The following is a 28,000-nucleotide window of genomic DNA, read 5'->3' on the forward strand; positions in this document are numbered from 1 at the left end:
CCTCGCCCCTCTGTGTGACGAACCTATCGAGCGCGAGCTGTAACAGCTGTTGCCCCGCCCCTTTCCTCTTCCACCGATAACGGAAGTGGCCGGAGGCCGGGTAGTGACGCGCCGAGCGGCGCGGCCTGCGTGCCACTGCTCCTGCCCCCCACCCCCCCTTCTCTCTGGGCAGCATGTGGGGAGCGAGCCCGGGGTGGGCGGCCGATGCGGTGAGTGCGGGCTGGAGGGGAACGGGGAAAACGGCCGCTTCTTTTATCTTTCTTCTCCTCAGACCGTCTCCGTACTACGCGCGCCCCGCAGGCCGCTTCGCCCCACCCCTCACTCCCACCCCACAGCCGCTGGCGAGCGCTCTGCCAGGTTGGGGAAGAGGGTGGGGGCGTAGGCCACCGTCTTTGGGGAAGCCTCCGACTCGGATGGAGAGGTACTGGTGCTGTGCTTAGATCGACCACCCTGCCGTGTCCTTGAGCTCTGATGGAATCAGCTCTGGAGGGGGTCGGTAAAGAGGGTGACTCCAGCAGTGGTCCCCTGAAGCGCAAAGGGGGTAAGTGGTGATGCAGCTGTCTAGGGTATTGTCATTTCACATTGTGTCCTGTACTAGTGCTAATGGTCTTCTTCCTTCTCACTTGCCCTCCCTAGCCCTGCAGTCTTACCTCAGCCAAGTCTCCTGCTCAGGTACCTTGCTCTCTAAGGAAGAGCCAGGGAGGCCCTTAGCACTGCTAATGTTCGCAACAGGGAACTATACAAAGTTGATATTTATAGGCAAAAGGGTCTTTGGGAATGAAGCACAATCTGCAAAGTGGAAGCAGGCAGTACAAGAAATCAGACAGAATAGCCCATCAGGATAGTTCTGTGTTTTTTACCATGAGGATGACTGTCCAGAGAAGCTGTCAGTGCCTCATTGTTGGAAGTGATCAAAGTTGGGTTGAATGGGGCTTTGAGAAACCTCGTCTAATGAAAGATGTTTCTGCCCATGGCAGGGTGGATTGGACTAGACAATTACCAGTTTAAGGACAAGGAACTACTGGAGGGAGTCCAACAGAGGGCTACAAAGATGATTAGGAGTCTGGAGCATCTTTCTTAGGAAGAGCTGAGAGAGCTGGGTCTTTTCAACCTGGAGAAGAGAAGGCTGAGAGAGTATTGTATCAGTGCTACACAGCTGTGGGTGGGTGTCAAGAGGATGAGACCAGACTCTTTTCAGTGATGCCCAGTTATAGGATGAGGGGCAACAGGCATGGGCTGCAGCATAGGACGTTCCGTCTAAGCATGATGAGAAACTTATTTGGTTTGAAGGTGACAGAGCACTGGAGCGGGCTACCCAGAGAGGTTGTGGAGTCTCCTTCTCTGGAGACATTCACAGCCCTTCTGGACACATTCCCGTGTGATCTGTTCTAGGTGAACCTGCTTTAGCAGGTGGACTGGACTAGATGATCATCAGAGGTCCCTTCCAGCCCAAACCATTCTCTGATTCTACACATTGTAAAGCATGTTTATCATTCACACTTAAAGATACTTTTGGAGAAATGAGGCAATGCGTTACCAGTAGTAGTAAAGCCATTCAGTCACACCACAACACACAATGAGCATTCATTCTATTAGGATGATAGTTTTTGCTGTCAGAGTGATTTTGAGCTGTTCTAGTAACTCCTGGACCAGTAGAAACAGTGCTAATAATAGGAGTCGAGAGGTCTTCTGTTAGCAACAGTGTTTCTAATAAAATTCTCCTTACTGCATCTTGATAGTTGACATCCTGTCATTCAGAAAAGCCCACTGAGATTTTTCTGCTCACTGTGCATGCATTCAGTGTGTTTGGACAAAAATCTACTTGCTCTTTAAAATGGTGTAGGTCTGATTTTTAAATTCATCAGTAAGTTGACTGATTTCCTTCAAGTATTTCAGATTTGTGTCACCTTTGAGAACTGCTCTCTTGTTCTTACAGCTTTATGTGTTCGTGCCTTTCTGTCATTCTAAGTATCTTGGAATCTACCTGCTTACCCTAGGCTTTGTGACTAGGGTAATACATATGGATTGAATGTAACATATTTCAAAGATATGGGAATAACTGTCCCCTTAGAAAATTACTTATTCCAGAGGCTGTGTTAGCCCCAGAGGAGTATAAATGTGTTGACGAGGCACCGATGAACATGCCTTCTCTGTTTGTGACTTGTTCAAAAGGTATTACTGATTTGAATGATGAGATTTGAGGCCCTGAACAAACACTGCGATGGAGGTGAGGTCTGGCCATTTTAGTGGGAACATGAGGAAACTAAACATTACCCAAAAGACCTGAATTGCTTTCCTCTTAGCTTTAAAAATTGTAGATTACCGCTCTCTGTAGGAGAGAACATAACCAAATACTCATCTGAGGGGTAGAATCAAGTTGAAGGTGGAAAATTATAATCAAAGTATGTTGGCCAGTTGTGCTTTAATACAAAGTGAATGTAGGCTCTGTGATTTTTGTATTGCTGTGAGGAACAGAAGAGCTGTTGGCAGATACCTTCTGAAAGAAAGAACAGTTTTCTCTTTCTCTTTTCCATGCAGCTGGTGTGCATGTAGTGTAGTTCTGCTTGAACTTGAGGCAGCTATCCATGTACTTAGCTTTGTGGGCTTGAGTTTGTACTAAAGTAGGTTTGCACTCGTATTCTGCAATTTAGAGATACTATGGAGGTCCACTTCTGATTCTCCTGTTTTCTAAGCATCTAGATTTTTGTAGCCATTTGGAGCTTTTTATGATAAGCACACGATGTCTAGTTATACGACAAAGAGATTTCTGGGATTGTTTTCAAACAACCTCAGAGGGCTAGCTTGGGAAAAATAAAGGGGAAGGATAGTGCTAGAAGAAGTGCTTTCTGTTCTCAACTCCTGCTCCAGTAGCACTGGCCAGCTGATGCCTACTTCCAGGCTCCAGTATTTGCCTTCTTCAGGTCTCCATTTGAAGCATCTAGGATCTTAACTGGGCATTGTTTTACTTACTTGAGCTGGAGGCTTTTGTTGTACTTCCTGGAAGCAAAAGTTGAGAAAATTGTTGAGAAGGGTGCCAGTCTTAGTTAAGCAGTTAGAGTGAATGAGTTGCTGACCTTTTCTGTGAGTAGGGCAAGCTTCTTTCTCTGGAAGATTCCCCCAACCATCTTAGAATTCTTGTTTGCAGGGGCATGTGACAGGCCAACTTGCATGTTAGGAGATATATGCAAGTAGAGTCAAATACTTTCAGAGTTTTCAGGATTTTATTGAACAAAGGAGGGCTGAAATCTGGCAGGGACTGTTCTAGTCTAGCTGCTTTTTAAACTTCCATAAATTTGCAGCATCCACAGCATACCATTAAAAGAATTCCATAGATTGCCATCTATTCTATGAAGAAGTTTCACTTGTTTCGAACTTGACATGTGCAACCTTTGATAGGTGTTTCCTTCTTATGTTGAAAGAAAATGTAATTCTTTATTCCATGTTCAGTTTTGTCATGAGTTTGTAGACCTCTACTCTGTCCTGTTTCTTCCATCAATTAGGGAAGAAACAGACCATCATGCAGTGTTGAGGAATAATGCACTGTGGACTTGCATAGTTAAATAATTATATTATTTGTTTTCTTCTTTTGTTTTGTTTTGTTTTCCTAACAACTTCTGATATCCAGTCTGACTTGTTCACTGTTGGGGAGTACCTAGTAGATATCAGATTTAACCCCAACACATCATTCCTGATGTGTAACTTAAAGCCTGTTGTATATATGAATGGCCCTGCTCATATGACTGTGAGTATGGAATTTAGCCCCTTTCTTTGATCTCATAAAGCCTATAGCTCTTGCCTTTACTGGCACGTATACAGACACTTGCAAGAGTTTTGAAAATGTTGAACTGGATGAGTAGCAAATTAAGAATTTTTTTTTGAAAAAGAGAAAACAAACCTGCCTTCCACATGCCAGGGGTATTGTAAATTCACTTTATTTTGCTTTTTTATTGGTTTATCAAATAATGCATTTTTGCAAATAGTATCAAAACTTTTTTTGTGTATGCATGTGAATGTTTCAGGAAATGCCTCAAACTACATCAGAAGATTTTTTTCCGAAGATGGAAAGTTCAGTTGAAGAGATGGATACCTCTGATACCCAGTGGGGCTGGTTTTATTTGGCTGAGTGTGGTAAATGGCATATGTTCCAGGTAAATACTTATGGAGTTATATTAGCTATGATGGATTCCATACATCAAACTACCTATTGCGGATTTGTCTAAATATGCTTTTTCATTTATTTTGAAGGCTGATTCAAACAGTCACTGCTCTGTTAGCAGTGAAGATATTGAAAAGAGCTTTCGAACAAACCCACATGGTTCTGTTTCTTTTACTACTGCAAAATTTAACTACGTGCTAGACTTTTCAGGTACGTATCTTTTCACAGAGTAAATTTAAATAATATAATGTACCAGATGTATGAATTCATTTGTTCATTCAGCAAGTTATTGTCCTCGTATCTAGTGCAGAAACTTGTGATTGGAAGTGTATTTTTTACTGGAAAGTACACAGGAGTTTTTAGAAGCAACTGCCCTGTTGCATTTTCTAGTGTAGTTTATTAATAAATTAGCGTGTCTCGTTTAGTAGTGCTCCATCATGTTACCACTGCTTACCTCACCTGTAGGTGGTACGTAGCAGGCACCTATGGGACTGGGAAGTTTGAACCTTTTTTCTTCAACATGCAACTCCTTGTGGGCTTGAAAAACCTCTTCCATTCAGAGTCTACATAAGAAATATTGATATGAAGGAAGCTTTCTGCAAAACTTCCTGCAAAATAACTGGTATCAAAGTAATTTTATAATTCATCAGGTAGTTGAAGCCAATTCTATTGTAAGAATATGGAGGAGATAGGCAAAAGGATTTTCTAGTAGATTGTGAAGATCTCATGCCATGCTCTTAAATTTACAGAATATTACAAGATTCTAATGTTTGTAGTTAATTATAAATGAATCAATTAATCTGTCCTTTGTTCATAGGTATGTTCTAATGACTACATGGGTTTTTTTGGTTTGTGTGGTGGTTTTTTTTTTTTTTTTAGCTTCTCCCTCCATAGGTTGTTTATTTTCTGATCAAATTTAAGCTATATGCTTAAATAGGAGCCTCTCCCAAATCAAAGAAAATAATAGTATTTGAAATACAGAAAGTGGAGACTTGGTAAAACAGCAATGTTACTAGGAGTAAAGTAGTATCTAACAATAGAGGGAACTTTACGTTTACTTGTGTTGAAATGTCTGCTTAAAAAAAATTTGTTTTGCACTAAATGCAAATGCTATGTTTCTGTTTGTAGGTCTTGGTGTCTTGCATTAAGGACAGTAATATACTTTGTCATCCTAGTTATATTAAAGCTAGTGGAAGTTTTGCAATTGATTTAGTGGGGCTGAATCTCAGATGGTTATTTTAACAATAAATGTTTTGTTTGTGTAATATTTGCATATTTGGACAACTCATATAAATGACAGTTATTCTGAGGCCAGCATTTAGAAACATTTATCGCAAGTGCTAATTTATTAATTGTTGAAATACGAATTCCTGTTAAACGACTTTTGGTGTACTAATGTTATTTTTTAAAATGACACTTAAGTGTTTCATATGCTATAGATGAATTCCAGAAACTTTAATCTTAACTCTTGTTTTATGCTCAGTGATGAAACAAATCAACCTAACTACCCTTAAGCAACGTCCAATAAAGCGAGCTCCCTTTACTATCAATGCTTTCAGGTAAGGAAATGAAAGGAAAGGCTCCTTACTTTTATTTTATTCCTGATTCTTCTAAGTAAAATGAAACAAAAATGTGTTTTGTTTTGTTTGCATCAAACAATTTGAGTGGGAAAGCTAGTCAAGTGAAGAAGGAATACGTTTCAGAAGAGAAGACTGTCAAAAGAATTTTTAGTTTATTTTTTTAATATTTTTTTCTGAGAAAGTAAGGAACTTGTAGTGGAAGAGGCAAGGCATACTGAATACTGATATCCCTTGGCAAGAATGTTAAAGGTGTGCCTAACATTGGCTATTGGAATCCCATACTGTAAATACCTGTTGAATCAGAATTGCTGTGGAGAAGCGGCTGAAAAAAAATTGACTAGTTTGTTCCATTGTTATAATGACTTCATAAATTATTTAGAGGTATTATTGTAACAGCAAAAAAGATGGAGTTATAGTTTCTTGCCTGTACGTTTTAACAATTTACTCTAAAATTATGTGAACTTACAAGAAATTGCATCATAACAACCAGATTGTTTTACGAATCTAATTGCTGCAGATTGTAAGTTTCTTAGCATTTGATCAGTCATTAGATGTAAAACTGTGCTGATGTAAATCTGTTACTCACTAAACAATAAACTTATCAATGCAGTGATACTACCACAGGTAAAAGTGACTCTATGTAATATGTGCATTTTTTTTACCAAAATCGTTTCTTAGAAATAATTTTAGTTCTGCATCTGCTTATACTTTCAACCTAGATCACGTTGCTCAGAGCCCTGTGCTGCCTGGTCTTGAATGTCTCCAGGGATGCGGCATCTACCACCTCTCTGGGCTACCTGCTCCAGTGTTTTAGCACCCTCATAGAAAAAAAATTCTTCCTCATGTCTAAATTAGTGCTGCTCTCCTGATGTTGCAGACCTTTCTGACTCTCTTTTCTGATTTATCTTCCCATTTTTTGTTGGGTAGATGGCGTATTAAAAGTGTTCACGACCGTGGTTTGTTTATAATAAGCTAAACCGGAATTTGAATACAAAACAAGACCTATTTGAACACAAAACAAGGCCTTTAATCTTACCTGCTGACAACAGACTTGGTTTGAATTAAAACCCTAAGTAGTTTTGTATAAGTTTGGGGCTTTTTGTTTTTTGTTTTTTTTTTTTTTTTTGCACACTGTATTGTTTGAAGCAGGAGTTTGATGGAAGAAAATGCCTCATGTCTTTGGTGTGATGTGTTTTTACCTCTTCTTGTTTGAAGTTACATCTGTGAAAATGAGGCTATCCCTATGCCTTCACACTGGGAGAATGTAAATACTGAGGAGCCTTATCAGGTAAGAGTTGATAAGCAAGTAGGTCAAAAACAAGGGATAATGAAATAATGCATCGAATTGAAATTGTACTAACCTCTTTTTTTCCAGCTTATTCCATTGCAAAAGAAAACAAATGAATATAATGAAGTTTCTAGTCTCTTTGGAAAAACAATGGATAGCCACCGAATTAAAAGAATTAAGAGAATACAAAATCTAGACTTGTGGGAGTTTTTTTGCAGGTGAGATTTTTTTCTAAAACCAACATTTAGGATTGTTAATGGAGCAAATCTTGAAGGCATGCAGCAGAAATTGCTATTATTATTAATGAAAATGTGTTACTTTTTATTTTTTAAAAATTTTATTTGTCATTCCTCTGTATTCAGAATTCTATTTTTAACACTATAGCTTCTACAGGTGCAGAAATGTAGTACTTATAGAAATGCATTAGGTGTAGATGTAGCACAGGTAAGACAGAAACATTAAAGATACTTGGGGTGTCCATGTGGTAGATGCCCATGATACAGTGAAGTAAGGAGAACAAAAATAAGCTTTTTGTATTAGTTTGGTGCAGAAGTAGTTGCAGTTTTGGACCATGAATTTTAAATCATCATGACTAGACTCAAACACATCTGTGCTAATCAAAGTAGCAACCATTACGATCAATGGATTTTTACCAATGAGAAATAAGTTTATTCTTGTAGCATAAAAATGCTGGCTGCAGGCACTGCAGTTTTTGGTGCATCTCATTGATTTGCTGAGCATACTTCTCAGTGTAGTGGTTTTGCCAGGATTCAGAAAGCTGTAGTGGATCAGACTGGCAGCAAACCACCAGTGATCATGACCTTTTTTTGGTGCAAGTTTGGCTTTGGGAAGTGCTTTGGAGGTTCTTCTTGGTCCAACCTGGTCATCACCAGTTGTCATAGAATATCTACTTTTCGTTGCACATGACAGTCCACTTGAGAAATGGTTTGTTGTTGTTGCATCGGTGACACTTCAAAATGACGATTTTTTTAAATTTTCAATCCACTCATGAGGCACCCACTTATCAAGCTTTTTCACCTTTCTAATTTCATTCAAATGCCAAACAACTTATTGTGTAGTTGTAAGAGGATCAGCTTCAATGATTGCTCTCAGCTGGTTGTTGTCAACTTCAGTGGCTGACCACTACACTCCTCATCTTCAAGGTTCTCATCTCCTTTGTGAAACTTTTTGAACCACCACTGCACTGTACTTTCCTGTATCAAAAACTACAAGTAACAATGAAAATTGCTAGAATAAGTGTATGCAAGTGAGGCTTAGCTGCTTTGCTGTTGAGGGTAAAATACAGCCTTGGAGTAGATGGGTTTACACATACTGGTGAAGAAATTATTGCCTGGTAGTATATTATAAAGAGGTAGGTATTTCATCTTTTCAAATTCAGTGAAAGTTCTTTTTGTGTGCCATGTGGGACAGTGAAAGTAGGAGATGAATCTTAGTCTAGCATATTTTGGTTTATGCATCTCAGTTTGGAGTTGTAGATGATCACAGCAAGTAGTAAACGACACTTGGTCAGTGACACTGCTGGAACAGTTTATGTGCTTGCATATGTACAAAGAGCATGTCTCTGCATATTTGATTTTGCTTTAGGTTTCTCCTTTATTGAGTGAACTGGCTGTATGCAAGCCTTCTGAGTGGTGGATCAGCTTAATTTTGTTTTGCTGGATTAGCTTGTCACTGCTGGTGGAAAGTGCTAAGATGATGTTTTTTGGAATAGCTGAACTACTTGATTTCTGTTGCATATCAACAAAAAGTCCGTCTGTGGCATTTTGCATTCTGCAGAACCACCTTCCCAGTGTGCTCAGTATATTCAGCTACTTAGGAGGTGCAATTGCTACTTAAACTTTTGTGGTTTTGAAGTGTTTTGTTTCATTGATAAGGTCAGTGATTAAATTTGAGCATTGCTCGAATGATTATTTGCATCATTGTAGTGGTCTAAACACGTTTGTCTGTTATTGTAGTTCCCATATTAATGACTATTTTAAATTGTTTTTAGGAAATCAGCTGGTCAGAGGTAGTGAAGGGCTCTTAGAGATCATTGTTGGACAATTGGTTATTCACCTTTTCTATAAATTGGTTCTGTTCCCCTATTGCAAGAGATGTTACTAAAGGCTGTCTTTATACATTGTCAGAGAACAGCAGCCAACAATAGAGGGGTGCTGATTGAAAAATTTCAGATGTGCAGCATTACTAGCACTTAGCTCAGAGGTGTTGCCTCATGCAGATGCAGGGAATCTTGGCTCCTGGGTTTTGTTGAATGGCTAATAGAGTGGAACTTCAGTGCCTGAAACCTCTGCCTCTGACACAAAATGTCACAAATTAGATTAGTGAAACCTCCCGGATGCCCTTGAGATTCTTTTGACGTTCTTCTGATTTGGAAAGTGATTGTATTAAAACAAAACAAATAAAAAACCCACAAAGACAACAAACAAACAAAACCAACCAACCAGACAAGAATTAAGTTGACAAGACACAGGTGTTTTAGTTTGCACTTAATGGAGGAGAAAAAAAAAAGCTGAACAATAAAACATATCTTTCAAGCTAAGTACTGTAAGCGTTTAACTTCTGTGAAGTGTGCTTATTTATAAATAATACATAATTGCAATGTTATGCTGTCAATATGATAATATTTGCTGCCTGTCTCTTTCCCTGGACCTGGTTCATAGGACTTCCTCAGACTACATCTAAACTGTAAACCCTGAGAACGTTTCCCCAATTCAAGTGTGTACTCCAGTTATAAGCAGATTGCTTAGTTTGATAAACCTAAGTACGTGCCTGATGTATGTAGCACAGTGCCCCATGCACTGTGTCTTTTACAGGAAGAAAATTCAGGTACAAGAACAAGGCTATGATGCACTCCAACTTGTCTGGACAGTTGAGGGATCATAACTATAAACAAGTCAGTGATTTAGACACAGTGAAAACCCAGTGGGCAGAAAGTCACTTAAAAAAAGACTGATGGAAAAATATATCTGTTCTTTAATTGAAGCTGTACTGTGGGCTTCTGCCCATGAGACCACAATAGAGGTATAAGGGGTTACTGTCAAAATTCTAGATGGCTTATCTCTTTTGGAAAGTATATGAACCATAAATTCTGAAAAGCTTTATGAAATTGTCATGTTGAAGTTATCATACTACCTAAAAATGAAAGTAATATTTTTAATATTTTTGCTGGTTTAGCTGGATAATGATACTTCATAATCCACTAACTCTGTTATCCCTTCTGCCGTGTTATTTAAGTAGATGGAGGGAACAAAATCAGAGAAAAATGCCTTTCCTTTAAAAATGTATCTGCAGAAAATGACCACACTAAAACTAATGCCAAATGAACAATGCTGGTAAAATTGGTATAAAAGACCTTTTTTCCTAATCTTGGATTACTTCTGTAAATAGTGTACAGCATCCGGAAGTGTTTGATTTCTAAACCTTTACCTTAAGAATTCTGATCTGTTTAAAAACTAGAATCATCTAGGCATTCATGGAAGTGGAATGTATGGAGTGTTTTAGGTCTGTCCGCCCTGGAGTGTTTTCAGAGGAATAACTTAATTTGATGGTATGGATGTTTGTAATGCTGTATTGTGTCTTTGTAGGAAAAAAGCTCAACTAAAGAAGAAAAGAGGTGTCCCAACTATTAATGAGCAAATGTTATTTCATGGCACCAGTAATGAATTTGTAGAAGCAATATGTATTCATAACTTTGACTGGAGAATAAACGGGATGCATGCTGCTGTATATGGAAAAGGTAAGCATTTTTGTTCCAAACAAGAGTTTGGTAATCTTAACAGTTCAACATTGTTAAGTGTTCTCTTACTCCCTGTGTTTGTCCAGGAGCTGTTTACTGTAGCTCTACTTTTACATCAAATGTAATTAAGAAAGTTGGTATGCAGTAAGGAATGTAACCATCACAACTGGTTGTTAGGACCAGGGAGTGTGGGGAGAAGATGTACAACAAAGCAGTGTTGATCACAAGACAATCTCCCTACTAAAACATTCCTGCTAAAAATATTTGATCATGTTGCTATAATTCAGTGATTGAGGGCGGGGGGGGGGAATTATATTGCTAATGAACATAAAAGAAGAGGCATCTTTCATCATCCTGTTACCTATATCCATGCTCTAGTAGTTAAGCCATCATTATAAGAATGTCATCAAATTTTTTTTTTTTATTTGGAAGGGACCTATTTTGCAAGAGATGCATCGTATTCCAGTCGTTTCTGCAAAGAGGACATGAAGCATGGAGATACTTTTCAAATTCATGGCGTGAATCTGCAGCCTCATCTGCATAGACCAGATAAAGTCATGTTTCTTGCTCGTGTGTTAACTGGTGACTATATCAATGGCGATTCAAAATACATGAGGCCGCCTTCAAAAGATGGAAGTTTTGTGAACTTGTATGACAGCTGTGTGGATAATACATGGAACCCAAAGATCTTTGTCATCTTTGATGCCAACCAAATCTACCCTGAGTACTTAATAGAGTTTTGTTAAGTTTGAAAGGAACTGGACTGAATGTTGTGTCTTTTTGATACTTTTGTCGCTTTTGTAAAGACAACAGTGTAAAAACATGAAGCGTGAAAGGAGAGGTGAAAGAAAAGTTAGCATATGCTTATGGAAGATGGAAGCTATTAAACATTTAAGAGAGATTGTTGGACTGTGTTTAAAAATCTGTAGACATTACTAATCCATTTTTCAAATGTAGAGACTATTACAAATTTGAAATTGCTGAAGGAGCCTTAAATACATTGGGCATTGGTAAGTTTTCAAAGGCAAAATTTATGTTCTGATTTTTTAAAATATATTACAAGTATTTATTCATGTGGTAAAAATATGCCTGTAATATAGTATGCATATGATGAAGCTAATCTTTTTAGAAAGATTGTCTGTAGAACATAAAAACAACAACAGAACCCCAGGGGGCTTGGCTAAATATGTGTGTATGTCTGTGTTCTGTAGTACATACTGCTTTGTGTTTGAAGGTCTCTTATTTTGGATTCTAAACCTACCAAAAAAAATCCTTCTGGACAAAACTGATGAAAGAACTATAAAGTTCACCAAAGCTGTTATGTTTAACTTTAGGTCCCTTTTACTGTAATATTCAATTATATACTTGCAAAGCTTTAGTCATATACTTTTAAGATCACAAACCTCTTGCACTAGGATTTGGACTTTGGTTTTGATGGAAATTATACCCATAAGCACTTGTGGTTGTTAATTGTTTGATATGTAACTGTTGAGGTCAATGTTGGGATATCACCAGTGCTGTACACCTTTGTGAGTTCTTACTCTATAAAATGTTTGTCCTGTTGTTATAGTATGTGTGTGCATGTACTTACATTCATGCAGCTATACTGTTACAATTCTTGCTTGGTCAAGGTTTAAAAAGCACTCAGTGCTTATGTATTTGCTGTTACTGAAGACAATGTTTAGATTAACTTTACTGGAAATCCTATGGTTAAACTAACAAGGAAAATTTCAGAAGATGCCATCCTTTAATTCTTAAACACTTAGATAGAAGGCTTTCAATTACAGTTGTGTAGATCAGGTTTTCGTAACTGATATAGTCAAGTTAAGAGTATTTCACATGTAGAAAGAGCAAAAGAGACAATATTCAGGTAAAGAACAAGCTTAAGTACTTAAATACAGGAAGAACCTGAAGAAGGGGCTGTTACGGTGAAATGTACTGAAATGTTGAACAATTTGCCATGAAATTGTGTCCCTGGTGTTCTTCTTTGTTAAGGGACTTAAGGAGAGCTAAGGGACAGTATTACAAGGTCTAAGTGGAAGCCTTCCACTGCTTCTTTGGCTATGACCAGTAACAAATCCCTATAGAAATAGTATATAATTATGGCAGAAAATGATCTGTACTGGCTTGTGTCATGGATGAGTGATTTTGGGTCCTGCTTGCCACAGAGCAATGTTTAGATCACTTAAAGTAAAGCGGGACTTAACAGAGTTCGATGGCAAGGTTCACTCCATTACTTACTGCATGGAGGAAATATGCCAAGCAGAATCGCTGAGAGCTGTTTTAAACTGATTTATATGGGGACAGGAGGTGCGAAATGGTAGAGAGAGGCTCTTCTGTTGAGTCATGAGGTTCAGTATGTACATCCTTGCTTTCTAAACTCCTTCTCAGAGAGGAGTCTAGGTGTGACTGAATCCAAACCTAGTCCCAGACTTGATCAATGGTTAATGTCGAAGAGACATAGAGGGTAAGGGAAAACAGGTAAGGGATTACATGTATTCATGGCCAAAAGATTACATGTGCACACCCAATTCTTTATATTGCTTGGCTAGATTTTCAAAGTTTCATCACTCTGCATCTCAACCTGCATACCATCTGTCAAGGTTTTATGCAGGGTGACAATAAATTATGGCAGATGCTACCTGTTAACTCCCTTCCCACCAAGGAAAGGGAAATAGGAGGAAAAGAGAGAGAGAGATTTGCAGGTTGGGAAAAAAGCTAAAAATGCTTTACTGATGCTACTAATAAAATAGAGAAAATAATACAAAATATACAAAACCAATCTTGAATTTCCCGGCACAACTCAGCATTTGCCCGGCGACAGAGCTGGCTCTGGCAGCTGCAGGGCAGGCATCCGGAAGTCCTGTGCTGGACTCCACAGCATACTGGAACTGGATTCACAGATGCAGAGTCTGAAAGCAAGCCTTGGATTGCAGGGACGACAGGCAGGATACTCTTCAGCTGCCAGCCATAGTTGAAGAGAGTGAGACCCTCATGATCTCCCACTTTTATAGGGTGTATGACATGGATGGGATGGAATACTTAGCTGGTGAATTTTAGTCACCTGTTCTGTTTGCCCCTCCTTGCAAATATGCCCCTCTCACTTATGGGATATGCATTTTTATCAGTACTTTGCATACCATTGCTAGGTTATCTGCTGTCTGCAAAAACAAGCAGCCAAATTCAGAGAAGTACAGTTATTTAGAAGAACTTAGCTGAAAGGAAAATTCACTAAAAGAGAAACTGGTCTTGTTTTTAACCAAACCAGGACACCTCCCCTCTAGGAGCCTTGTGTCAGGTCGCTTCAATGTCTGGATCTTCAGTATCCCAAAGCAAACTTTCAGGCATCAAAGTTCATAGAAATAAGTAATTTAATGGAATAGTACAACAACAGGGTTGCCTTGAGCTGAGTGAGTTTGCAGAGGTCCCCACCCGCACAGAAATCTGTCGTGGTTGAGATGGACAAACAACATAGACCAAGTTCTTCCAGGATGAAAGTAGTAGATGCCATTTATTGCCACAAGTGCATTTTTATACAGTTTTACCAATTCATGTGTCTCTTCACTATTGGTTACAAATTACAGCAGTAACATCTCATTGGCTATTTTTGCTATCATCAATGTTACTCTTCTACTCCCTTCTCTCTCACGGGTACATCCTTAACATCTCCGGATACTCCTTTACTCCCATCTTTTTCACAGGTAGGCCTTCATATCTTCAAGGCTAATTTCTGTTCCCATGCCCTCCATCAGGGAATCCACGGACCCACAGTAGTCCCCCACAATTCCCCCTTTTTGTTTTTGTGCTAAAAAAAGTTGCCTTCATTGTCCGCTGCAGGGCCCTTTGCAGCAGAGAAGTCATGCATGGCAACATTAGTAACACAATCACAACAATCATCAAAACAATCAGTCCCGTTTTCACTACTGATAGCAACCATCCTAAAAACCCCCAACCACTAAGCAATTTATTTAACGAATCCCATCAAAATCTTCACACCGATGTCCTTGAGCTAACAACAAAAAATCTATTTCAGCTCTATTCTACAGTGTAGCATGTCTTACAGAATCTACATCTAAGAAAAGTCCACTTAAAGCCTTAAAAGTTCTGTTAGATTGCTTAACTAGCCAGCATCCTAATTTTTCTAAAGTATTTAAAGCTTTAGCTGTGCCAACACCAGGTACAAGAGATCCTACAACCCTTAACCCTGATCCCCAAAAATCTACATTATCATCACATTTTGACTCATACACATGCAAGAAGTGTTTTTCTCGTCTTGCTCTTCTGTGATCTATTATCATAGATACATTGGGCATTAAGAGAGTTAGTAGTCCCAAAATACACAGTCCTCCAACAGCATCAGAAGGAATTCCTGGCCAGGCTCTGTCTCCACGGATCAAGAGTACACCATGCAGGACGTGTTGGGGTCGCTGTCCCACATTATCAACAACACCCTTTGGATTCTTCTGCGAGGCATTACACCATCAAGTTTCATTTCTGTAGTCACCAAGGTTAGCATTAACATTTTGCAGTTTGTCCATTCATGTTCTCGTATATTGTTCTGACACTTTTCACAAACCAGGTTGATACCAACGTCCATGGACATAGATGCCAGCAGTTCCAGTTCCTGTGGTTCGATATCTGCTTCCAGGAGGCAATTAATCCAAAGCGCCATGTTGGTATTGTTACAGTTTGTTGCAATGCCTTTGTACCGACCACTATTTTGAAACAGTCGTGTGATGCTGCTGTAGTCATCAAGGAAGACGCCAAACAAGCATGTGTGGAAAGGGTTTTCCGGAGATGCCATAGCTAGGCATGTGGAGTCCTGGCTAGTCATGTTGGCTAAAGTAATACACATGTTAGTCTTTGTGCAGGCATCCAAAATGCAGCAGCTGCAGCAGTCTTTTCAGGAAGATAACACAGGTTTCACATTTCATGCCGGCAACCACTGTGGTCCTTGATCTGTAAAGACACAATCACAGCCTCTCCCCGAGGTTATCAATTGATGTGGCCTTTTCCATTGACCATTAACTAGTGATTTGACCATAACTAATGTAGGTTCTTTCTGATTTAGCATGTTTTTGGGTCATACTTGCTAAGTGTTTCATCACAGGGCAAATTTGGGCTGCACCACTTAGATATAAGTGATTCATCACATACAGTGCTTTTGACAATTGTTTTTGTGGTGTTTTCCCTACTTCTCCCCCCTCCTCCTCCCTTACTGACTCCTTTTGATTCTTATACAGTATTCTACAAACCATAACATTTTATAAAACTAACAAATATATGTTCTTTTATTCTTTTGTTCTTTTATTTCCTCTGAGGTTTAAACCAACCTTTTTAGTTAAGAAAACTGAAGTTTCTTTTTTAATATCTTATGGACACAAGACACCATAATCTATACTGATCTTAGTGACTTTTCCAATTGTTTGCGTGGTGGTTGTTTGTTTATTACTTAACTCACTTAAATCGAATGGCAGAATCTTAACCTTACCAAATCACGGCGCAACTGTAGTTTCAACTCTTCCTTTAGTGTACTGTTCTGCTTTCTGGTGGTGTCCGTTTTTGTACTGATGAATCTGAATTCTGAAGGTATCTGTAAAATAGCCATCTTTCTGCTGGCACAGGGAGAAAGGTTATTATTACAAGCCAAGTCCAGATTTCTACAAGTAGCTGATACAAGAAATAGTAGGATTTAATAAAAGGAACAGTGAGAAAGGAAGGGAGGAAAATAATTTATTGGACTGTGGAGTGTTAAAGAAACTAAAAGGGATTTAGACTGATTCTGGCAAAGGAAACCTGCTAGCTTCTGTTACTATTTCATATAGTGAAACTTTATGCATTTTCTTTTTACACCTGTGCAAGTGAGCATGTCATTCTCTTATATGTCTTAATCTGAGGTAAAGTTTTCTTACTAAGTTATTCTTGTGGCAGAGTGTTTTCACAGGGACACACCACTTCAGTATGTGCTGATTTTATCGTACTGACCTCATGCCATTTTGCATTTTGTACTCAGTTATTGCTGAACACATCTCATTTCATCCAAAGCAGTTTGGGAGAGTGTCTGTCTTTATTCCAGTTCATTTGCAGGCGAGGTTTGTACAAACTTTCATTTTCAATTTAAAATCTGCAGAAAACAAAAAGGATATAACTTTATTTTTTAAAATATGTTCCAGTACATAATGTACCAACTCAAGTTAGTGACTTAAGTTTCAGGAGTACATTAGATGTCAGTTCAACTGGTGGTTCAAGGACAACTCTCATCCTTTTTAAACCATTTGTCCCACTCCAACTCAGCTGGGTGAGGGCAAGGGTTAACTTTCGGAATATTGTGTGTGGTAACACAAAGTGAGGACGTAACCTGAGAGATTCAGTTAAATCACACATTTACTAGACATGACTCAGTGGGATTACAGTCAGTAGTGGTTTGGCAAAAGTTAGTAACTATATCATAAAACTTAGCAAGACTTTAACTACAAAACCCACAACATGTGCCCAGAATAAGGTTAGAGAGGAAAAGGAGAGAGATAGATTAAGATATCAGAAGAAAGGTAAGATCTCACTGCTCCATCGTTCTTGACCGTGGGTGCAAAACTTCATTAATGCCACGCAGCGCACACACACACAAAAATGCAAAACAGAGTCCAAAAGTGTCTCAAGCAAGGAGGTTTTATAACCCAGTCCATTTGCATGTGAGATAAGAGAGGGGTGGCTTGTCTCCTCCCTCTGCTTGCTCTTCATGCTAATTAAACAGTGGTCAAAAAATTAGAGGAGTGGTTGCAGTGTTGACCAGAAGTGAGTTGTTTTGTCTATTAGGGGTAGCTGGTGGTTTGTGATTTCTCCCAGTGGTTGTTTGTCTGCTATTTGACCCATCTTTGTCATCCCAGGTAACTGAGACCTTGGTAGAATTGTCTTTATCTCAAGAATTTATGCTTTTTTTTTTGTCAAAGACATTGAAAGAACAGAGACAGTGTCTGCCTTCACAGCCACCTATCTTTTCCTCTCTAAAGTTGCAAAAAACAGCTGTTTAAGGAATAATGTACATCGTTAATGAGTCCTTTGTCTTGCAAAGGATGGGGATGGGCACTTCGAGGCTGTCACACAATTATCAGCACACAAAATCATAGCAGAAAGGCCAAAGTAAGTTTGTGCAGTCTGCATAGGTGGAGATTACCTTCAGGAAGAAGACTCGTCAGTAACTGGTGTGCTTCTTGGTGACGTATTCAGACAGTACATCTGATGAGCAGGTCAGTCTTAAATTTCCTTGGACATGTATGTCCATCAGTGTTGTAACTATGACTATTATTAGGCACTGTCCAAAACAGCAACCCCCTAGTACAGCATAAGTCTTCTCTACTATAGCCATTTACTCTTCACAAGTCACAGTGATAGCTGACAGATGGAATACTTGGTAATGTGTTTGATACTCCCATGCTTCTCTTGCATTTCTTCACTGAGACAACCCTTCAGAGTTAGTGAGGGAGTTGAGAGGCATCTCTGAGCAGCCAAAATAACGATGTGACTGCTTGGCTGTATTTTTTGCTTTCGTTTGACAGAGACAGAATCCAGTCACATTGCTGAGGAGTTCACTGACTTGTCATTTACAGAGTAGAAAAACCTATATTGGCAAGCCACACTAGAAATCAGATTTTAAAACCAAATAATAATAAAACAACAACAAACCACAAAAAGCTTCAAAGCTCCCCCCCAAAAAAAACCCACAAACAAACAAACAAACGAATAAAACCAAAATACCCACATATATTGCATAGCAAATGGACTGGGGGACCCTGGCCTGGATGCTAGACCACCCTAGTCACCAGGTAGTCCAGGTGGTTTGCTGGTGAATATGCAGGCTCACCCCAGGCACACCAGAACTGGAGAAGACACAGACTCTCCCCCAGCAGCCAATACCAGGCCCATAGGTACTGACTACCTATGGTCCCACTTCAATGGCACTGAGCTCCTTGCTCGCCTCACTCACGCTGTCCCCCCAACAGCTGGTTTTGGGAACAGGCACCATTCCCAGTGCCTGGGAGTTCAAGGCACCTGTTGGCTCCAGTAGGTGATATGGAGATGCTGCTCACTCCAGTTGCAAGGCCAGGGGCTCCCACTCCCTGGTCTGACCCCCAGGAGATGACATCAAATTCCTATCACTCACAAGTCTCACCAGTAGCTAGCACCGAGTCCTTGCAGCGCACGTTCACAGGGGACAGAGAGTGAGCATACGCAGAGAGATACTTATGAAAAGATTCAATAAAAAGATATAAGAAGCCAGGCTAGACTGTGGTGATCAGGCACAGGGCTCAGTCAAACAAGCATATTGAACAGCCTCGTTTTACAGTGACCGGCCTCTCTTACACCCTTTTCTCTCTACCCCCATTGTTCCCCCTGCTCCTTCATTCCCTGCACTTCCCCCACCCCATGGGTCTATACGGCTCTGTTGATTTCTGTATCTCTCGAAGTCTGGGGCCCCCTAATATGCAACATCATCATCTGCAAAGTCCTGGCTGATCTTCTGGAAGTGGCACATGTGGTTTCTTGATAGCTCATCACTTAGTGAGCGTGGTGAGGTTTGTTTCTCGCCATTTTTTCCATGTTTGCTTTGTCAAGTCTATTGTGCCTGTGCACTTTTTTCTTGTTTCCCTCTTTCCCCCTTAGTTTCCCAACTGATGGGTCCCCAGTCAGATAACCTCACTGGAACAAACTTTCCTCACACTCTCACAAGCCCTTATCAGTTGATGTGACTGACAGGTTTGCTTCTCGTCACTGCCTCCCTTATCATGTCAGTCAGGTTTGTGTCCCTGTAGTTTTTTGTTCCAGGCCTCCTCCTTTTTTTATTGTCCCTCTTGCTTTGGAAGAGCTCCTCAACCAGATAACCTTAAAGGAGCAGACACTCTCCTTCCATTTTCCCTTACAGATAATTGTGCCACTTAGCATGTCCTGCAGTTCTGGTCCGACATTTGTCCTAGCTTGGGGATAAAGTTGGAGAGGTAATGTTTCATTCCTATGGTAATGAATACACACAGTAGGATCATTTGCACTGAGTTTTTATCCTGATGCCTGGACAAGAGCCAGCCAAGATGAACACAAAGACTGGAAGCTTGCAAGTTCTTTTGCATGGATCTCATCATTTTAAAGGGCTCACTTAATGTACAGGAATAGGAGAATATTTGGTGTATACTGGAATAAGCAAGAAAAATTTACAGTGTAATGAAGAGGGGTATACAGCATTGGAAGAGAGGCTTTATAATATGGGAAAAGGATAAAGAAAATAAACCCTGCCTATTTAGACATTAATCAGTTCCATGGAATACCATAAAATTAGTTTCTCTTCCTTGTGTGCTTTGAGCTGTTATGAGTTTGATACTGCTGTCATGTTAAGCATGGCAAACCAGATGGTCCTGGCTGTTTGTGCACTTATTTGCAGATATCTAAAGAATAATTTACAGCTACTACTTTTGGAGTATTTTGCAAAAGAGATTGTGACTCCTTGCTAGAAACAACAGCCTTAAACTCTGCTCTTTTCAGCTATTGAGTTTGTTAACTAGAAATGACATTAATTTCTGCATTTATATTTTGCCTGCCTATTGCTTCAGAATGTATTTGAGGGTTTGTTTGTTTGTTTGTTTGTTTCAGTATTTTCCTTTCTAGAAAAACTTATTTTACAATTACAGAGGGATGAAAGAAAGATTTGACACCAAAAGGAACAAGCTTAAATATTTCTTCTCTTTACTCAGGTTCTCCACATATATGGTTTTCTTCCCTTTGACTGATAAAGCAATATAATACGTAAACCAACAACAGGTGGTGAGTATCTGACTCATGTTCTGGTTTCATGAGCAATATAAGGCAACAAAAGGCCTTGGCCTGCTCACCTCTCTGCTTGCATTTGTGTTGTCATAAAGTGAACCAGATGAAAGATCTGAATCTTTGTTAAAAACTAATTTGGAGTGGGAAAGATGGTTTGGATAAGTTACAGTGACATTCAGTTTTCTGGTCCATAACACTACTGCATAAATAATATATGGCTTCAGTATAGCTATCCACTGTTAAAAAGGCACAAAAGAAAATGGGAGAAGAATGTCAGGAAAAAATGTGACAGGAATGAAAGACCTGTGTCTTTGGAAGTAGCTCCAGTCTGTGGTGCATTTTGCATGAAACAATGTCAGCTGTAGTGAAAATCAACCACCTCACACTTTGTCAGAAGGCCATCAGGCTAAAGCAGGCAGAAAAGACTCGAAGGGCAACAGCTGTACTCATCTGTGAGTAGATGACTATTGTTGTAGTCACAGTAGGGTTTTTTCTTTTAAAGAAGGAACCCTAAGAGAGGAATCACCTATATTACCTAAAACATGCATAGAGAAAGAACACATTAGCTGCAATAGCCTTGTATAGAGCTTAAGGCATGGAAATTGGTAGCAGTAGTTATAAAATGTGCTTGTCCTTCAACCTACTTATTCAGCCTCGCTTCCCATTTCGTCACTTATGTTGGCAACACACGCGGAGTGCGGCTTGCAGCTGAGCTTGACTAGCAACCCCAGATATCTTTTGTAACATGCTAATGTAGTTTAGTGTATTAAGTGGTATGTTTAGGTTACAGACCTGGTGGTGACCAAGCAGCTAGTACATGTAATTTTTTTTCCAGTCAATATCTACCACTGAGTCAGTGAAAGCTATCCAAGGAAGTAATCCCAACTGAGGATAGTTGGTGCAAACCAGGTTTTCAAAGGATAATTGAATATTGGATATGCTGTGCTATTTTCTGTGTATTAACCAGTGTGTTTACTTTTAAAATACATTTTTATGTAAAAGGGCTGGCTGACACGAATACTTTCATCATAGATTCTGTGTTAACACAACGGTTGAGAATACTGTATCCCTGAGAAAACACTGTCAGCTAATTAACTTCTGGATGTGTATGAGAGTGATTTAAATAGCAGCTCCAGACTGATTTTTTTAAATGTTTTTGATTATTTTTTCATATAAAAAATATGACCCAAAGCAATGGAGTAAGACAAGGACAAGAAATACACAACCTGGGGAAAAGGATAAATGGGAGAAAAATGGTTACATAAATGAAATAGTGCATGTGTGTGCATGTATACTGCAGCTGGAGAGCAGATGAAGAGGAGAGAACATAAAAATATTACTGTCCTTCCTTTAACATTTTTAAACTCAGTTTTCATGCCAATGACCTTCCTGAGTGTTCAGCAACTCTGTCCCAGTGGGACAGAGTATCAGATGTAGAGCTAGGGAAACTATAGTCAAATTTTTGTGTCTTTTGGCACTTTGTGATGAGGGTAGAATTACAGAAGTGGTGCATAAATGATACAGAACTGTCAGAGATGTAACTACAGCATCTCTCCTAAGCACTGTTGTGAAGAGCATGGGGATAGCAAAATATTGCTGTCTGCTTTAAGTGTAACTGGCTTCTTGTGGGCTAACATGCTTCCTGGAATATCCTCAAACCAGTCACATTGCATATATCTTGTCTTTGCATCTTTTCCATGTTACTGTACTTAATTGATCACACTAGTGTGATGAAAGCAGCAAAAATGTTCTGGTTTTATGTTAATGAATTGGAGGAAACTGTGTTGTTGCTCTAAATCTTTCTGCTCTATGAAGCAATTGATTTCTGGATAGGAACTGTCTTTTGTTGTATATATACACTAGTTATTGCTATAGCTCTCTATTTTTCTTGGTCTTTAGCTGCTATGGTGGTAAACATGACTGATTACCAATTTCAAAATATGAACTTTCTCTGTCTTGTTATAAAAAGCAGGTTCCTATCAAGCATGCTCCTTAGCTGGTGAGTTTCTAAAAGTCTTCCTTTGATGCACAAAGTCCTTCACTGAACAGTATTCAATACTGTATTTATGAGAATTGCATTAGGGAAGATAATATAGTTCTCTTTGTAGTAACTATTCATTTAAGCTGAAAAGCCGTGAGCAGAAGAGATGTGACTAACAGAGCTTTTGGCTATTAGTGCACTTCAGCTGTTTCTGGGCTGGAATCTATGGAAAGCTTAATCACAGATTGCCAGATTGTGGACAAAAATACAGTTTACCCCTTCAGCTGTAGCTGTGGGGGAAACTGGTAAGGCAGCATATAATTAATGTGGGATTTGATTCAGGATACCTTTCACTTAGGAGAGTAGATCAAGATTTTTAATGGTAGTATGTTTTTAAGGCTAGTTTATGGTTCAGCAGACTGGAATATTGAGTAACATTAGAACTGCATCAATGGCACAAACTGCGAGAGAAATCTGTCTACTGTACAGCTGGTGTCACATCCTTGCATAGAAACTTTCCAAAATGGTGTTTTTCTTTTAAAATAAAAACTAAATGCTAATCCTTTTTCAGTTTGAGAAATATGAAGTGTGGCTGTAAAGTATGATAGGAAAAAAAAAAAAAACAAAGCACAACATGAAGAACTGATTTGAATGTTCCCCTGGGAATGTTGTGGTTTTTAGTATTTCAGAAATTGGTTTGCTTAGCCCTGAGGTAAAGGGATTAGAAGTGTGCGATAGACACGAGCATGCACAAAGACTGTACTTTCAGTATTAGAGGAGAAGAAATATGTCACTGTTGATTAGATAGCTAATTTGGTTTCCTTTAAAACCATGAGAGATAGAAAGTTCTGAGCTGCAATTGGTAAGAATGGATACTGGGAAGGACAGGACAAATAAGCAATGCAGAACTGTTAAGTACACCTGTTAATTCACGCTTGTTACTAGAGATCATGTTGCCCTAATGGAAAAAGTACTGCTTTATGCAGCAGCTCTAATTAATAATGTGTCAATACTGAGCTACCCATGGTTTAAGAAAACCATTTTTAATGCAGGTTATATGAAAGGAAATACTTTTCTTGTTTGTTTGTTGTTTTGTTTTTTTTTTTTTTAATTTATTATACATCATGCTCAAGAATGGTCTATCCTAACATCCAGAAAGTCAAGCAAAAGTGGCAAGATGCCTGCATGGCTGAACAAGGAGCTCCTGACTGAATTCAGACATCAAAAGGAAGCACAAAAGGTGGCAGCACAGAGAGGTGGCCTGGGAGTAATACAGCAATGTTGTCCTGAGCATTCATGTACAGGGTTAGGAAAAGCAAAACTAACTTGGAGTTGAAAGTGGTGAAGAATTTGAAGGGGAAAAAAAAGGACTTCTATGGGTATATCAGTAACAAAAGAAACAAACAAACAAACCAAATCAGTTAGGAAAGTGATGGGCCTGTTGCTGAATGATACAGGTGACCTGGTGACAAAGGACAGTGAAAAGGCTGAGATACCCAATGGCTCAATGGTAAGATCTGCCATCAGGATTCCCAGGGCCCTGAGGCAAGTGGCAAAGTCTGGCACAGTGAAGACCTTCCCTCAGTAGAGTTAGAGTGGATGACTGATGTCAGGTCCTGTGGCCGGGGTGCTGTGATGGATGGTTATCAGCTCTGCAGGAGGGATAGGCAGGGCAGGTGAGGTGGGGGGATGGTGCTGTGTGTAAGGGAAGGGTTGGATTGTATGGCACTTGCAGCTGGCAATGAGACTGTTGAGAGCCTCTGCGTAAGAAAATAAAACAGATGTTGTTGTGGGAGTCTACTGTTGACCACCTAGCCAGTACGATCACACCTTTCTACAAGGAAGTACATGATATCTCTAGATCAACCACCCTTGTCCTTATGGATGATTTTAACTTCCCAGATGTCAACTGGGAATATCATATAGTGGACACAAACAGGTCCAGGAAATTCCCAAGGCACATTGAAGATAACTTCTTAGTGCAGGTATTAAGAAGCCAACTATGAAAGGTGCCATCCTAGATCTGTTGTTTGTAAACAGAGGGGGTCTTGTGGGTGAAGTGGCAATTGGTGATCTTGGTCATAGTGACCATGAAGTATTAGAGTGGTAAGAAAAAAACCCGCCAGCAAAAGTTTTGCCCTGGATATGGGGAGAGCAGTCTTCGGGCTGTCAAAGGAGCCCTTGTTCCCCTTGGAACCTGCTTTTGAAGGTATTGGTGTCCATGAATGCTGGTCACTTTTTAAGAGCCATCTCTTAAAAGCACAGTGGCAGGCAATTCCAAACTGTGGGAAGTCATAGAATCATAGAACCATTTTGGTTGGATAAGAACTTTAAGGTCATCAGGTCCAATCATTAACCTGGCATTGCCAAGTTCACCTCTAAACCATGTCCCTAAGAACCTAATCTACAGGTCTTTTAAATGCCTCCAGGGATGGTGACTCAAATACTTCCCTGAACAGCCTGTTCCAATGTCCTGACAGCCCTTTCCGTGAAGAAATTTTTCCTAATATCCAATCTAAACTTCCCCTGGCACAACTTGAGGCCTTTTCGTCTTGTCCTATCCCTTGCTACTTGGAAAAAGAGACCAACATCCTCCATGCTATAACCTTTCAGATAGCTGTAGAGAGTGGTAAAGTCTCCCTTCAGCTTCCTTTTCTCCAAGCTAAACAGCCCCAGTTCCCTCAGCCAGTGCTCATAAGACTTGTGCTCTAGACCGTTCATTAGCCTAATTGCCCTTCTCTGAAATCTCTCTGATATGTCAATGTCTTTCACAAACGAGGGGCACAAAACTGAACACAGTATATAAGGTCCAGCCCCACTCGTGCCAAGTACAGGGGGATGATCACTTCCCTAGTCCTGCTGGCCACAAGTGGAGCAGAAGGCCAGTGTGTATGAGCAGAGATCTTCTATTAGAATTGAGGCAAAAAAGAAAAGTGTACAGACATTGGGAATAAGGACAGGTGACACAGGAGGACTACAGAGATGCTGTTTGCCACTCTAGGAAAAAACTCATGCAGCCAAAGCTTGATGAGAGTTCAAGCTGGCCAGCACTGTAAAGGACAACAAAAAGGGTTTTTAAAGAAAGGAGAATCAGACATAACAGTGGTCTATTGTTTGACAGGATCAGTCACCTCACAAATAGCAATGTAGACAAAGCAGATTTATTTAATGCCTTCTTTCCCTCTGTCTTCATCTCCAACGATGGGCCCTGGGACTGCCAGAACTGTGTGTTGGAAGACCATGACTGAGGGATGATAAACTCTCAGCTGATCCTGAACTTGTTTGAGACTTGCTGCTCCAGCTGGATGCACATGAGGCCCAACAGGATTCATCCCAAGGTACTAAAAGAACTGGCTGATGTTATTGTGGAACCTCTCTCCATAATTTTTCAATGGTCTTAGGAGTCTGGAGAGGTCCCAGTTGACTCAAAGCTTACAAATGTTGTCCCAGTTTTCAAGAAGGATAAGAAAGAACACCCTGGTAATAACAGGACTGTCAGTCTCACTTCATTGACTGGTAAAATTATGCAGAAGGTTATTGTCACGGAGGCACCCCGAGATTAGTTTAAGGGACAACAGGGTCCAAAACAACTTTTATTAAACCAGTGAGAAACAGGGTTTTAGCACTCCAAAAGTGACTTAAATATAGGTTCGGATATCAGTTGAGGAAAATTATTAAGGGGCAGCAACTAATACAACAGGCGGTCCACAGTGTGCATGCACGTGGCTTCACCCAAAACAATGCCGGAACCGTCTCTGAGTCTGGGAAGAGTACACACTTGCCTGAACATGGTGTGGGATTATTCTTAAAGAGATACAGGTACTCGTAGTGAGTACGGAAAGTGTACGCTCATGATTATGCCAGGGTAAATTTATAATACACTCGCAATCCTGCGAGGGTTAATTTACTTACACGTGCAAATGTGCACGGAATACTACATGGGCTTATATGGAAGCACGGGAGGAAAATACACTCACGATTGTGCAAGGAAATAATTTAAAGTACGCGTGCAAATGTGCACTGAAAGTTACTCGTGCATATGTGCATGGAAAGTTACTCGTGCTTGTATTAAACACAGAAAGTTACACATGCATATGTGCACGGAAAGGATAAATACACTCGTGATTATGCGAGGATTAATTTTACATGTGCTTATATTAAGCATGGGAAGTTACACGTGCAAATGTGCACGGAAAGGATAAATACACTCGCGATTATGCGAGGATTAATTTTACATGTGCTTATATTAAGCACGGGAAGTTACACGTGCAAATGTGCACGGAAAGTATAAATATACTCGCAATCCTGCGAGAAGTTTTACTCACACCCGTGGTGGCAAGGCAAGCGGAGTCTCCATCCCGAGGAGGGGGGCTCTCAGCGGCAGCATCTTGCTCGTGCTCCGAGAGACCCGCGACAATGGGCGGAGTCTCGACGAGAGTCCCGTTTTTTATAGGCTGATCAGACCTGACTGTAGGCATTCTAGAAGCTTCTCTGCACCCCCACACTGGCTGTGGGGTGCCCCTGAAGCCTCCAAACATCCCCCACACTGGCTGCAGGTGTCCAGTGGCTCACTGACACCTCAGCACTCCCTTCTCCTAATGGCCCTGGCCAGGGTGCTCTGGGGCCAAACAAAAGAAGTTGTTAGCCTCAAGTAGCAGAGAGAGAGGGAGATGTGCCTACTCCTTCCATACTGAAGGAGGGAGGGGACAGAGGGGGATTTGCATTCTGCCACAGTTATTACGGGAGTTACTGAAAAACACTTGAGAGACAAAGCAATCATTCATCATAGCCAGCACAGGTTCACACGGGAAAAGTCCTGTTTAACCAACTCAATTTCTGTTCATGACAAGGTCACCCATCTAGTTGACCAAGAGAAGTCAGTATATGTGATTGTTTTGGATTTTAGTGAAGTTTTTGACACTGTGTCTCAGAGTATCTCTCTGGATAAACCATCCAGCGCACAGCCAGGCAAGTCTATAGTACGTTGGGTGAGCAATTGGCTGATGGCTTGGGCTCAAAGGGTTATATTAATAGTAAATAGGGTTATATCAGGCTGGTGGCCAGTCACCAGTGGGGTCCTCACAGCTCAATTTTAGGGCCAGTGCTCTTTAGTGTTTTTATAAATGATCTGGACACAGGAATTTACATTGTTTGCCGACCATACTGAACTAGGAGGAGCTGTGGGCTCCCTAGAGTGTAGAGTGGCCTTACAGAGAGATCTGGATATGTTAGAGAACTGGGAAGTCACCAGTCATAATAAATTTAACAAGAGCTAATGCTGGATTCTCCACCTAGGAGAGGGTAATCCTGGTTTTATGTACAGACTGGGGAATGAGAAGCTGGAGAGCAGCCCTGCAGAAAGACATCTGGCGTCTGGATTCATGGCAAGCTGAATACAAGCCAACAGTGTGTCCAGCATCCAAGAGGG

General features: G+C 40.1%; 1 protein-coding gene across 3 annotated transcripts; it reads left to right on the forward strand.

Annotated features, from left to right (window-relative positions):
• Positions 1 to 58: 58 nt before the first annotated feature.
• On the forward strand, positions 59 to 12,348 carry PARP11 (poly(ADP-ribose) polymerase family member 11). 3 transcript variants are annotated; one of them, XM_065854573.2, is made up of 8 exons: positions 59 to 541; positions 4,020 to 4,148; positions 4,246 to 4,366; positions 5,640 to 5,715; positions 6,952 to 7,024; positions 7,112 to 7,242; positions 10,630 to 10,781; positions 11,214 to 12,348. In XM_065854573.2, the coding sequence occupies exons 2-8, from the start codon at positions 4,023 to 4,025 to the stop codon at positions 11,525 to 11,527; spliced, it is 993 nt and encodes a 330-aa protein (XP_065710645.1). In that variant the 5' UTR covers positions 59 to 541; positions 4,020 to 4,022; the 3' UTR covers positions 11,528 to 12,348. The 3 variants fall into 3 exon arrangements, with proteins under 3 accessions (XP_065710645.1, XP_065710636.1, XP_071671171.1); XM_065854564.2 differs by having other exon boundaries at positions 59 to 209; XM_071815070.1 differs by lacking the exons at positions 59 to 541; positions 4,020 to 4,148 and adding an exon at positions 4,622 to 4,778 and having other exon boundaries at positions 4,258 to 4,366.
• The last annotated feature ends 15,652 nt before the right edge of the window (positions 12,349 to 28,000 follow it).

The sequence above is a fragment of the Patagioenas fasciata genome, chromosome 1 (genome assembly GCF_037038585.1).
Source record: "Patagioenas fasciata isolate bPatFas1 chromosome 1, bPatFas1.hap1, whole genome shotgun sequence".
Lineage (NCBI taxonomy): Eukaryota > Metazoa > Chordata > Aves > Columbiformes > Columbidae > Patagioenas > Patagioenas fasciata.